The 14,456-nt window shown below is 40.2% G+C and overlaps 1 protein-coding gene across 1 annotated transcript; it reads left to right on the top strand.

The window, feature by feature from the left end:
* Positions 1–8,676: 8,676 nt before the first annotated feature.
* On the top strand, positions 8,677–12,744 carry LOC112566381 (keratin-associated protein 4-8-like). The gene is made up of 10 exons (XM_025242546.1): positions 8,677–8,778; positions 8,930–8,977; positions 9,224–9,296; positions 9,558–9,736; positions 9,925–10,009; positions 10,202–10,212; positions 10,536–10,626; positions 11,024–11,040; positions 11,469–11,553; positions 12,536–12,744. The coding sequence occupies exons 1-10, from the start codon at positions 8,752–8,754 to the stop codon at positions 12,742–12,744; spliced, it is 825 nt and encodes a 274-aa protein (XP_025098331.1). The 5' UTR covers positions 8,677–8,751.
* The last annotated feature ends 1,712 nt before the right edge of the window (positions 12,745–14,456 follow it).

The following is a 14,456-nucleotide window of genomic DNA, read 5'->3' as shown; positions in this document are numbered from 1 at the left end:
CATGCATGTGCAGTGCCATACAGGCTCCCTTGCTGTGAGGATGATCCATGTGGTGTACAGCTGGCAAGGAGCACCGTGTTGGTGTTCTCACTTGCTGCAAGCTTGTGTTGTTTACAGGAGGAGAAACACCTGTGCTAGACTGCGGGAGCTTGCTGACTTCAGTGTACAGCATCACATAGTCACACGGCCACCGCATGGCAGATGTGATACCTGACAGTGCCAACCCATTGGAAAGTACTGGAGATAATGTGGTTGATCTGTTCATTCCTTGACCATGCTTGAGGGATTTGAAAAAAATTTTAAACTGCATGGCCTGACTTTACTCACAGCCTGATTTCTTTTGTACGTCTGCTGATGAAGATCTGAGATTTTTTTTTTCTCTTTCATTATCGTAATCATTTTCTTTGCTGCAAAGCACAGGAAAGCTTTTTGTTTTTTTGGATTTGTTTTTCTTTTGTATTTATGATTTATTTTCTTACTACTACTTCTGGCATGTTCTTCTCTCTGAGTGACAGGGAAGAGGAAAAGTTGGGAGGAAAAAGATGCATTATTGCTAGTTTTTAATGGTAAGTTACTGTTGTTGACACAAACTGCAACCTCATGAAATGTCCTCAAGGTTTTTTTTAAAATAAAAAGCCACCAGCAGGCAAGTCACATGGTATATTATCCTATGTTCCCTAAATAAGGTTTAGAAGGGACATTACTGAAAGATTGTCTTTTTTTGTGTAGTGAAAGACAACAAACGTAGCATAAATGAGGTGTCAGTGTTAATGTTTTAGTTTGACTGCTCATGCATGCCAGTCTGTATTTTTTGTGGTCTACCTCTTGCCCCAGCCCAATGCTGTCACATATAACTTGGGCAGATGGCTGTCTCAAGTTGGCCTGCATGTGTGCCTGCAAAGTTCAGAGTCCCTTAACGACTAATGTTCCCACAATCATCCCAAGCATTTGGTTCAAAGGAACATTCATTATTATTATTACTCCAGCACTCTCAGATATGGCTTTAGTCATCTTTTCTCCAAGCCAGTTTTAACTTCCGTTTGTCTTTTCTTTTCATTCAGAGCAAGCTTAACCAAAGATCTTGACAAATAAAATCATGTTGAATGTGGCCTGCAGACATTTTTTTTGCCCCATATTGACCTCTTCCCCACATAACCTTCCACGGTGTTTTGAGAAACACTTGTAATTGGTTGTGCAGCCTTGTTGAGGAGAATAACTTGTGCAAATTCCCAAAATCATTGTGAAACACCTTGCACTTTATTTTAAATCAAAATTTATCATCAGTAACGACGGGTCTGCCGGTGGAAGTGCTAATGGATGCCTTCATACCTGTACGAGGTTAGTTCAGTGCTTGAAAAGATTATGTCGAGAGGAGATAGGAGATACTCATATTTGCTGTTGAAATTGATTTGCTGAAAGGTTGCATTAAGGGAAACACATTTCTAGCATCTTGTTATTTTAGTGGAACATGTTTTCCTTCATCTTTTCCATCAAGGTGATGGAACTGTGAGTGTAGTAGGAGCATTGCAGGCCAGTAGATGTCCCCAACCCTTGAACTTTGTAACTGCAGTTGGAAGTCAGCTTGGGAGAGCAGTGTCTGTGGAGATGCTGCTGCACTTCCCAGTTGGGAAGAGAACTGAGCATCTTCCATGAATTTGAAACTCAAGTTATCCACTCTTTAATACACCATAGGAGGTCCTGTTAAAAAAGTAGAATGCATAATTGAACCAAAGATGAGCAGTGGCTAATGCCTGCCATTCGGGCACGCCAGATATTTTCTCTCTTTTTTTTGTTGTCTGTGCTCTTTAGTGTCATGTAATGTCTTGTGTATTTGATATTAGAAATTGTTTATACTTTTGGCTTTGAAGAATTTTAAAATGGAAATAAGATAATAAAGCATTACAATTGCTTATATTATCACATCTTGTAATTCTTTTCTGGAACCCTCTGGAACAAAACATTATTTTGGGTCTTTATATCCATGACCAGCCATTAGTATTATTGGGCATTGTCTTTTTTACATCTACTGTGTAGATTAATTACTTTTTTATTATAAAAAGTATTTGTTTTTGTCATCACAAAGAGTTCACTGTCTTCATCAAAGCTATCATTTAACACGCTCGGACATTTTCATCTGTCCTCCAAAACCTAAAGAAATCTTGAAGCAGCAATGAAGCATGTATACAAAGTTATACGGTATCTCTAGTGACATTCTCCTTTAAAACAGCAAAAACATCTGTTGCATTTTCTTTATCTGTAATTTTTGTTTTGGTATTGACAAACCTTGTTTTGTTACATTAATTTTAGTTGTTGAAAACAGGCTGTTAATGAAACTGTCAGAAATTGTGATACTTGCTACTGAAAAGGATGTAGGCACCCTCCCCTGTCTTTTCACAAGTGAAAGAGTAACCGTAGGGACTGAAGAAAATCATAGCATTGAATGTGACAGCTGAAAGAAACTCATTCGAAATCATGTTTTAGACTGTGCAGTGTACATGTCAACTTGTCAATTTAGCTTCATCCTTTGCTGAAAAGCACAAGAAAATTCAGTATGTGTTATTATTGGCATTTTCTGGTATCTGTAAGAAGAATTTTGAAGGCCAGTCATCGGAATATATTTAATATCTTTACTGCTGATTTTAATTCACTGAATACACTGCTACGAGCACCCTTGTCCTAGCTAGAACATATTTTTCAGTTCTTCGTGGTGTGACTATATTGATTCCAGACCATTTTCTTTTTTTTTTAGGGGGGGAAAGAGGGGGTTTCTGGTTTTTGTCATGACAGAAGATGTATATTAGCTGTCATCGAGAGTTAAATATGTGGATAATCACTTGCAGACTAATAAAGGTCGAGTAGGGGCTCTCTTCTCCATCTCTAAACTCCTTCATTGAACTGTGAGATGATTAATTTTCTTTTAATTTTGTCTTAAATTTCTTACAAGAAACAATTTTTAATAGCTTACACGTGCATTTTATCAAATAGAAAAATAGCTCACATTTGACTGAAGCATTTAGGCTTTTGTTATTTTTATTCACTTGAATGTGAACTTTTTCAAGGAATATGTTTGACAAACAGAGATTGGGAGAAGGGATGATCTATCAGCAGGAAGTATCCTTGTCATCTGTCTGCTCTTAACCAATGAAACCTGCTTTACACCATGTTCTTCTTAATCACTTTGAACCAAGAAGCCATTATATTTGGGATGGGAGGAGTGGTAAATCACTTCTTTTTTAGCAAAACGTGTATTGCCTGATCATGATTAAACTCTTTTTTTTTAAGCTTTGGGTCTTCCTGTACCCTCTAAGAACACACGGACAAACACTTGAATAAAACCTCTAATTGCTGCTCAGGCTCGTTCTTTTGTGCAGGTGGGGGAGGAGGGCTGAAGTCAACTTCCCCCATCCTGCGCCACTCGCATATCTTGTGTGTGCTTGCTGTCCATGGGATTGTGTGCCGTCTGATGTATTATCTCATCAAAACACTCAATTTTATTGGTGATATTGTGTCCTGCTTTCTCTTTGTCTTAATCGCATTTAGATATAATGATGTGAGGATAATGTGACACATTGTAAAAGTTGAGTTTTAGCTCAGTTTTTGAGCCTGGGAAACATTTCCTCTGATCTTTTTAAAGCTATACCAGGCTGCCAACAGACTGCGGATGTATTTTTGCTGTCGTGGGAGAGGGAAGATGGTGAATTACACATGGGGAAAGAATCCTTTGAAAATTGTCATATCAAGATGTTCTTTTGCATATTAAGATGAGTTGAGACTTTGACATTGTGAACCTCCCCCTCCTCCCAAAGCAACCTCAGTCTTCTTGAAAACAGTCTGACATTTTGCACCTGTATTTCTCTTAGGTCATCTGTGTTATACAATTTGAATGGTTTTTTTTTCATGTGGTCACTTAACAAGTGAATGTTTTAAACTGTTTAAAATGATCTTTGTGTACACAGTTGTTTACCATTCTTGCTGTCAAAGGGTGTCGGTGCCCTACCTTACCCTTTTGAATTGTCTCATTGTTATGACAGAGCCTACCTGTTCTCGCGATCAGACAGGTAAGTGACAAATGTTATCCCATGTAAAACTTATTTATGTTTGCGATGCATGTGGAGTTGACCTGCCCTGCCCACACGCTGGACATGCGAGAAACTCTGCAGTGATTGAGGCTGCGGGTGGTTTTGTGTATATACGCAAGTAATATCTGTACATAGCAGCAGAAGATATTGTAGAGGAAAAACAAAATGTTGCATCCTATTGACTGCTCACTGTTCCCCTTCTCACTTGGTGTTCCTGATGCACGCAGACTGGAAGGAGGGGTGACTTTGAAACATAATACTCTGGTTAAAACTCTGTTGGCTTGTTTCCACATCCCATGTCGCCCTCCCCCTAAGAACTCCTGGATGACAGCTTTGCACATCTCATTCTATTACTTTTGTCGTTGATCCTGTCTCGTGGGTAAAAGAGTCGGTGATGAGCTTCACTCCATGGATGTCAAACCCCCTTTCCTCCATTCCTCACCCTCACGAACTCCTCACCTCATCTTGTCACGTGGTTCTTGAACTTATTGAGATCTTTGGACTCAGGTGTGTAAGAAGGAAGTTGTCTTTCATGTGTGCTCAGCGAATCCCGAGCATAATTAGCGAAAACAAACTGATACAAGACGCATTAGGACCAAGTGAAGAGTTTTTTTTCTGCAAAGGGGTTGCAAGGAGCGATGAAAACGGGAGAGAAGCGGGAGAGTAGGAAGACCGTGCGTGCTGATGTGGGTACCGAAGTTTGAAGAAATTCCAGCAGGTAAAGGTAGGAAATCGGCTTCCTTCGAGCTTTGCTGCACGGAATTCCCAGCAGGACCAGTGCCCCTGTGCCCCTGTTTGTCACAGCAAAGCTGGTCACAAGTTGTAGATGATTGTGTTCGGCCTCAGACCTGTCAAACGAAGACAATAACGCGGAGCTTTGGAGTTTCCCTCTCCATGTACACAGAAAATGACAAGTGCTGTAATTTCAAATTTTTTTTTAATCTTCGTTTTTCTCTCACTGTCTATCAAACACAGTCTCAGTTCCACGACTTTGAAAAGAAATTTTTGTTGACAACATTAAGTCCTCACGTGAAAAAAAAAATGTCTGTGCAGCCATTTGGATGCCGACACCTAAAGCGAGGGCTGGTGATGTCAGAAGTGTGATATATAGGCGTTGGTCGGAAGAGTTTCTGTCCTTTTCAGATATTATTACGTTTTGTGTGGTTCGGTGCTTAGTGGGTTCGGCACTCACACACATACACAAAGAATCTCATTTCACAAAGGCAGGCAAGGGAATGCTGCAGTGAACATTCAGGTCAACGGATTTTAGAGGTTATTTCTAATATAACTGCTCCTCCCCACCTTGGCATAATTCCATTGTTTCATTCTTAATTGTCTCTCTCTCTCTTTGCGTGTGTAAGTTGTCCTGTATTTATTTCCCAAAGTCAGTCAGTGTATGTTTATATATATATGCAACAGCACGGACATTGTGAACTGTGACCTACCTGCAGCTTCTGCTCGCCGTGTGGATCATAATTTGGGGTCAAAACTATTGGTTCTTTCAGTGTAGTTTTTTTATTTCTCCTTCTCTTGTCTTTCTTCTCATAACCATCATCTTTTTTTTAATTTATAGAAGTTTCTATGGAATGTGTGCGAAGCAAATGGAGATTCGTGTAACTATTTATTATTTTTGCATCTGTTCAACCTTGTAGAGTGGAGGGCGTGGTCAGTCACGCTGTTGACGGTTGGTCATGGCGCGTGCGATGCTTGGCAGTTGTAGCTGCTCCCAAGATATGCTTCAAGAATAAAGAAGTGAACACACACACAGGCGCACACCCACGCACGCAGAAAGAGTGTAGCTAGGTCGGGAGTGGAGATACGGACTGGTATGAACAGACCTGAACAAGTCTGACTTCGGATGCTACTTTTGTTGCTGTGATAAAGTTGAAGAGTGGAAGTCGGTTACGTCGTCAGGAGGACACGGCGATAAGAACTCAGAGCTTGATTGTTGCCAGAAGGTTCTATGGCTTCTTCGGGACTCGGCCGTAGTTTTATCTTCTGGGGAATTTTTAAAATGTATTTATTTTGGTTTTAGGATTGTTTTCATGGGAGGATGTTTTTGTGTGTCCTTAAGCTGGAAAATGTTGCAAGCGACATTCGCGTGTTGTTTGTGATTTGGTCAGATCCCATGATGATGAATACGGATAATACACAAGCAGTGCGTATGTGTGTGTGTTTAAGAAACATACGATCGAAAAAGCAGCTTTTCGTCTTGTAAGAGGAGAGTGAATGCTGCTTACTCTATTTTTTAAGTTACAGGTAAAAATTTATGTATTTTTGAATTGTAGTCTCGTCGGACAAGAACGATTTTTGAAAAACAGTAATTTAGTTGAGATTTGCTTTGGTTGTCACCAATTGCATGTCCTAAAAACTTCATGCTAGCAGAGCGACACTTTTATACATTTTTAATTTTTATATAGTGGCAGCGAATTCCACTGAATTTTTTTGTTTTGTTTACTTTATATTCATACATTAAGGTCAGTGGAAAACAATTTCCCCTCGTAGAAAATGTAACGAGTTTAAATGCATATTTTGCTGTTTGCCATATTTCATTTTACCTGTAGCTTTCCAGAGACACCTGTGAACAATGGATGAGGTTTGTGTATGAATATTCTGTGCGTTGATTTTTTAATGAAAGATATTTGTCAGAAAAGGGCTTCTCGCCGCCCCCTCCCCTCTTAAGTGTCTTGTAACATCACCTGCCTGGCAACACTTTGTTTCTTTCTTGTTTTCCCATCCTCACTTTCCTACAAAAGCTCGCTGTCTCCCTTTACCACAGACGAAAAATCACTTTTTGTTGATCCGCTCAAAAAACCGAAAACTTCCAGTCACCAAGTCTACTATGAATTTCATGTTTTAGAACGAAAATAAATACATAAATTATTACTTGTTGTTCGTTTAAACTGCGGATTGTGAGAGTTTTAATCGTGTGTGTGTGTGGGTCGTATTTTGACTTCCATTGGCCATGCTTACTATGACCGGTAAATTTGGCCTGATCCACTTTGGCTGAGACTGACCAACAGTGTCTTGGATGATTATTATTATTAAAGCAGATTTATAAATCACAATTTTCAACTGAAGATTCAAGTCAATGCGCTTTACAAAACAATACGTTAAAGCAGATTGACACACACACAAAAAAAAAACCCACGTAAAAACAAAGACCAAACTTATTAACAGTTTATACAGAAGTGCAACGAACAAAAGTACAAGGTAGAAAAAGAAAAAGCATGAACACAACTACAGGATAACAGTTAGAGAATAATGATGATACCAGTCTACAGCTGTGAGCTAAACCATTCGACAAATGTAAGCAGACACAGTCACAGTGCGCACAACTGAACACGAATCCATTCCCACAACGACAACAAATACAGAGACAATCATAAATACAGAGTGCTCTGTCCCCTTCAGGCAGTTAGGCGAGGGGACATCACTCTATCAGGGAGCCTTATTAGCTAAAGAACTGTGCATTACTTGTGATCTCTCGTCTGAAGAAAACAACCAATATGATGCCTTATACGACGATTGGTATTAAAACAGGCACAAACCCTCACACACAGAAGGGGAGGAAATCCATGCAAAAGCCAAATCATTGTGAACTACGGTCAAAGGGAAGTAACTCAAACAATAGCTTTAGATCTTCAAACTGGATGGGACTGTCTCCCTTGGAAGTTTGTTTCTCTGGCAAGTGAGTCTAGTGTGGTTAAGCACTTTCTTTGCATACAAAGTATTCTGGCGCGCGCGCGCGCGCGCACACACACACACACACACACACACATACACACACACACACACACACACACACACACACACACACACACACACACACACACACACACACAGCGAAAGATCTTATAAGGGATACGTCTTCACTTGTTTGATACTGTTTAAATAATTTAACCAAGGACGCGCAAGACAGGACAAACGTGGACGAAGAAAGTTGAACAAATTCTACAAAGTGTTTACATTTCATTAACAAAGTCGTCCATTCTTCTGTAGACTTTTTATCAGCGAACGCAACGGGGAGGCCAAGACCACCCATAAAGCCATCAGCTTCCTGTGCAGCGTCAGCTCAGGAGCAGAGTAAAGAGAACCAGCAGCATCTTGTTTAATCAACGAGGGAGGGCAGCAGCAAGGGCTGCTTACATTTAATAGCGGGAGTTGATGTGTGTTTGTTTGTTTAATGCTAAAGTAATCCTAGACCGCGTTCTTCCATATTAAAAACTCAAACATCATGCCTTATACAACTTATCTCTCTCTCCAGCCCCTCACACTAACGTACAAACACACACGTACGCACTTACGCACAGTTTTACAACGCAACAGATCCCATGTGACAGCAAACTGAGATGCTGTCGTCCTCTTCTAACAAGGATGTCCACATGCAAATGGTTGTTTGAGTTGACAGTCGTCTGATAATCAATCGTGAAAGGATTGGCTCGTAAGGTTCAGCTCATGCACGTCCATGAGAGAGGGAGGATAGGAAGAGAAAGTGATGACACTCCAGTCACGTGACAATCTAAACTTCCGCTTTCTCTTCTTTGTGACGTCACTGTAGCTCTGTAAGTACTTAAGCGGCAACAACTCAGTTGGAGGAGACGGCCATCCCCAGCTTTCCCTACACTACAATTCAGACGTTTGGGTGAAATTTGCTCCTAGACTACCGGAGATGTTCATCTTGTTACTTTGTGTACTGGTAACGGACTTACCTTGTGTCTGGGGCTTGTTGTAGGTGATGTAAACAATGCAACAAGGTTCTACGCTGTCCTCTCTCAATAAAAATAAATGTTATATTTTTGGCTGACAACATAAAAAATGTACTAAATCTTTGGTTGATTACTTTGCAGGGATTAGCGAAGGGATCTGAGCCACCTCTTTGCCATTTCAAAAATAAGGTGAAAGGTTAACTTTCGTCCCGTAATTTTTCAAGTGAGCGCAACACTTCTGTCAATTGTTGTGATATAGATGAGATGACACTTACTTCAGCAGTTTTGTATAGTTTTGTTGTTCTTGATGACAATGTGGAATTCACAGCTAAGTATACCTACTACCTTGAGAATTCGTAACTGACTTCTTGAACTGCGGGGCCTCATGCTGTGTATGTTTGTATGTAAACTTGGATTTTTTTTTTTTGTATGTAGACTTGTCCCTCCGGTACAATTTGTCGCCTCTACAACGATTTAACAACCGCCATCATTTCCACCAAGTGCTTAAGTAAGTGTTAATTATGTTATTTTATTACTTTTCTTTCTAACCATCTTTTAAATTTCTCGAACCGGGACAATGGTTTTAGTTTGAGTTAATGTCAAAAGCAGAAGCTTTTTTCTTTTCTCTCTATTCTTTCTTTTTCTCTTAATTACATATTTTTTCGTATTTCGACCTCAGCACTGTACCTTCCTAATAACCGCTATCATCATTACATCATGATCACCACTAGCACTATCAGTACTAGCACAGGTTGTGTGTGTGTGACAGAGTTTGGCTTCTGTCCCGACCCTCTGTGGGGGGAGCAGCAAGGGGGAGGCAAGGCTCAGTGTCAAAGGTTGTGTGAGGAGGACACGGAGTGTCCAGGATTACAGAGATGTTGTACCGACCTGTACGGTTGTGGCAGACAATGTCGAGACCCTCTTCCTGAGTACACCTGTGATACCAAGGTGTGTACACTCACCCAAACCCACACATACACAGACACGTGACGAAAAATGCTGTAAATCTAATTATTAAAATGAACGGTTGCTTATGTGGAAAACATTCATAACTCATAACTGTGTCTAGAAGATTTGCTTATTAAATTTTGTTTTGATTTTGTGCTTATATTATCAAACATTTTATTGAGTTACAGAAATGCGAGGAGGGTCAGTCGTGCATCATGGAGAGGACTAAATGCAGCGGAGAAAATTGTCTCGTGGCCACGTGCGTCAACGCCAGTAAGCTCATCACCAGTATAGAGATATAATGTGAAGTACTTTACAGTGAAGAATGCATTGACATAGACATTAGACTTCTTAAGCCAATAGGATTGCTTTAACTGTTTAAAAAATAGACGATGCATTTATTTTTTTATTGTAATAGTTTCATAAATAAAATTATATAACAAGGTTTCTTTGTTTCCTTTTCAGCCTGCAGTCCTGTAAGTACAACAATATTGTGGTACAATGGTAAATGGACGAATGATATAACAGAAAACAGGTGAAACCCTTCCTTATATATTATTGTAAAGTCCTTTTCATCACAAAATCATTTTAATATTTCTTTGTATTTCTTTTCGTCTTGGTCTGACAACATAATACCAGGATGAGAAGATAATATTTAAAAGTTCATCAAACTGTCTTCTTGTAATTACTGAACATGTGTGACTTGTGAAAACCTACATTTTCTATGTTTTCTTTGTTGTCTTTATTTGAGAAAAGTTTGGCATATTATATCTTATGAAGATTTTCCTGTCATGTTCAGCCATGTGACAAAGACCTCAACTGTGAGATGGACGTGAGCCCCACGTGTACCACAGGCCGGTGTCCGCTCATCTCCCGCTGTCTGCCAAAACGTGAGAACATCACCAGCCTCCACTCATGTGTGTCGTGTGTCTTGTTTATCGTCTTCACTCATGGTTGTTTGTTTACTGATGATATTTTGGATTTTTGCTAATTTTGCAATCGAAAGAAATTTCTTTCGGTTCCTAAAACCTCCTTGCGATGTAAGTTTGTTTTAAATTCTTCTCCTTTTTTTTCTATGCTTCTTGTTTGTTTCCAAATTTCTTTTGACATTCTACTGTCAGTCATAGAGTATATCGTTTGTGTATAACAGGCAATTATGTGCACAGCAGTAATCTTGGATTCTGTCATTATATTTTTTCCATAGTCAGTATCTATATCTCTCTCTATATATATATTTGGTGTGAGCAATCAATGGTTTATATTTCTTCTTATGTTCATTTTTTTCAGAACCAGTATGCATGCCCGTAAGTATGTCGCTAACACTGTTTAGACATGAGTGTTCTTAAGAGCGCGCAGTTTTTTATTCCTTAGACATCACACCGACGAATGAAAAATAAATACAGCACCGGAAAAGTAATTGAGATAGAAAAATGCTAGATCACAAGGATTTAGTACACATCTTAAATGGACTCTAAAAATGTGTGTGTTTGTGTGTGCGTGTGTGCAAATGTATATTATTTTAGAATTTCTAGATTATTTGTCTGTGCATATGTCTGGCAGCTTCTCAAAAGTGTTCCAACCGTTTTACTTCCAGATTGCCGAAGAAAAACAAAAGTAGCAAATATTAAACATGCTTTATAATTGTCTGATAGTCTTCTGCTAACTTGTAAAATAAAATGGTTTATATCCAAAGAAATGGAAATAGAATTATGAAAAATTCATTTCCATTTAGATGTGCGATGACGGGTATTCCTGTATCCTGACTCAACCACCCGGCTGTGCCTCACCGCCCTGTCCTAAAGTACCCCGGTGTCGACGTAAGTCTTACTATACATTGTGTGATTTGATTTTCTGGTCCTTCCTTTGCAGCAGCAGATCTGAGTTGGGTAATCAATGTGGTTTCCACTGACGAGAATGCTCAGCATGGTCTTTAATTTTTTCGCCAGCTGCAGAAATTTGGCATAAGACTGGACATTCTGGTCTTGTTTTATCGGGCGGTGATGGAGAGCAAACTGAGAGTACCACCCAAAAAAACAGAAAGTCCTACGCGACCAGGTGGTGCGTGCAGGTACCCGGTGTATTGGCTATGACCTACCACCTGTGGGTACAATCTACACCCAGCGAAGTCTGTGCGGGGCGCGAAAGACTGTGACTGAAACTTCCCAACCGACCAAATGGCCTGTTCTGTCCCATGGCCTCTGGAGTCAGATATAGGCTCATCTGTGCAAGAATTTCCCGTTTGAGATATGGTTTGTTTGCCTTCCTCAACTCATTTGTAGCTCGTGTCAGGACCAATGCTACTTCAGTGCGTCCTTTTGCAGTCTGTGAGGGTCATGTACAGTACCCGTGGGCGACCAAGCATCCCTTTGTGTCTGTTCGCATGTGCTCCGGTTGACTATGCGATGTGTGGGTCATGTCTAGTCACTGTGTCTGTGTGTAATAGAAAGGGAGTGTGGAAGATACAGCAATCAAGGAAGAGGGGTAGTTCTATATGTGTGTGTATATGTGTGGGATAGGCCTGATTATGTTTTCTTTAATTGTTCTGTCTCTTCCTTCATCAAGTCACATTCGGAGAGAAGTGTCATTTGTCCCATAAAATTTTTTATTCCAGTTGAAATAAATAACAAAAGTAAACGTAATGCAAAAAAGTCATCTAACATGACACTAGAAGTGGTATGCCTGTATTAATTTTCTTCTTGTAATGCTTAAACGTTTTTAAATCGCCGAAGACGCAAACATTGTGCTGTAATAGGGGTCCTACTCCCTGTCACGTGATTTCCGTTTCTCCACTGCCTGCAGCCCAATGCGACCCTCACCCTGGGGGCATCAACGAGTCCAGCTGTGGCGTGTTTGATGTCTGTACCCCGAATCCCGCTCCCGGTCAAAAGCTCTGCTCCAAGAGTTCGGTCTGCTGTCGTACAATATGCGGCTACCGCTGTACTCCATTACCCCGTAAGGGCTCCTTGACCTCCTGTTGTGACACCAGCGCCACCTTGAGGATACACTGAGGACAACTATGTCAGCCTGGTACTTCATAATAAATATTTGGACTATTTGACGAACTCTTTGTCTCGTTGTCTGAGGTTTCGTTGTGGATCAGCCTGTTAAACACTAATAAGCGCTGCAGTATGTTCCTTTAAAACATTCTTACTTTACCTAATAAAGGCACAAGATGATGTTTACACTCACGTTTTATGCCTATATAATATACAATATATAGAAAATAATTTACAATAAATCTCAGTTTTATGATATCTATGTAAGACTTTGCCGCACGCTCTATCAAGACTTCTGGAGTTAAAATTGACTCAAAGCAGTGAAGTGCAGCCATGATGACAAACGTGGAAATAAGACAACTCACAATCCCTTCTGCAAACTTCCTCTGCGTCCTTAATATGTCATCTTCCCTACCTGAAAACCTACGATGAAATGATTGTTTAAGCAAGAAAAGAAACCCGTATTCCGGGTATCTGTCTTGTGTTGTTTGACTTTGCTGTCTTTTCGTTAGACAAGTCCACTTCAATCCGAATGTCTCCTAATTTTTTTAAATTCCCTTTACGAAAACTGAAGTCCTTTTTTGACCTTTCTATTTTAAGATAAAAGTATACACACACAAAAAAACAACAAAAAACATAACACAAAGCAACAAAACGAAAAAACCCAGCACAGAACAAACAAACAAACAAACAGACAGACAGGTGTTTCCAGAGCTGTCGAAGTGACTTATTAAAAACAGAGAGGGAGAAGTGCAAGTCAGGTGGTCTAATCAAAACATCGACCTGGACCTCCACATTTCCTCTCGTATGACATCCCTATGAGTGAGAATGTACTTTAACAGCTGCACACGCAGTTGCAGGAGACAATACAGTTGTAGCTCTTTGTTTGTCAACATGTTTTACTGAGTGTATTGGTATGATGCTTGCCCGATATTTAGTCATTTTTAAGTGCAAGCAATGTGTGTGTGTGTTTGATGCTAGACTCATCCTAGACTGTTTGAGTTTTAACAGCATGCATACGATCTTTCTCCAGCCCCAAAGCACAAACGTGCACACACACACAAACACACTTACATTTACAAAGTGGCAGTTGGAGAAATCCCGAGTGTTAGCAAACTGAGATGCTGTCGTCCTCTCACAAGGATGTCTACATCCAAATGTTTTTTTGAGTTGACAGTCGTCTGAGAGTAGGCCCTGACAGGAGTGGCTCATCAGATTTAGCTCCTGCACGTCCATGAGAGGGTGGAGGTGAAGATAGGAAGAGAAAGTGATGACACTCCAGTCACGTGACAATCTAAACATCCACTTTCTCTTCTTTGTGACGTCACTGTAGTTCTGTAAGTACTTAAGCGGCAACAACTCAGTTGGAGGAGACGGCCATCCCCAGCTTTACCCTACACCACAATTCAGACGTTTGGGGGACATTTGCTCCTAGACTACCGGAGATGTTCATCTTCTTGCTTTGTGCACTGGTAACGGACTTACCTTGTGTCTGGGGCTTGTAGTAGGTGATGTAAACAATGCAACAAAAACAACGGCTCTGCGCTGTTCTTTCTCAATAAAAATAAATGTTATATTTTTGGCTGACTACATAAAAAGGGTTTTGCTATGATTTCAGACTTGTTTAGCCACAACCTTTTTCTGACTATGACTTCTGTGAGCTCTGTATGGTCAGTTCCTAGCGTTACTTGCCTGCAGTGCTAGTGTCAGGCGCTGGATGAACT

This window comes from Pomacea canaliculata, linkage group LG6, assembly GCF_003073045.1.
Source record: "Pomacea canaliculata isolate SZHN2017 linkage group LG6, ASM307304v1, whole genome shotgun sequence".
NCBI lineage: Eukaryota > Metazoa > Mollusca > Gastropoda > Architaenioglossa > Ampullariidae > Pomacea > Pomacea canaliculata.
The sequence above is the reverse complement of the archived record's forward strand: the minus strand, read 5'-3'. Positions and strand labels throughout refer to the sequence as shown.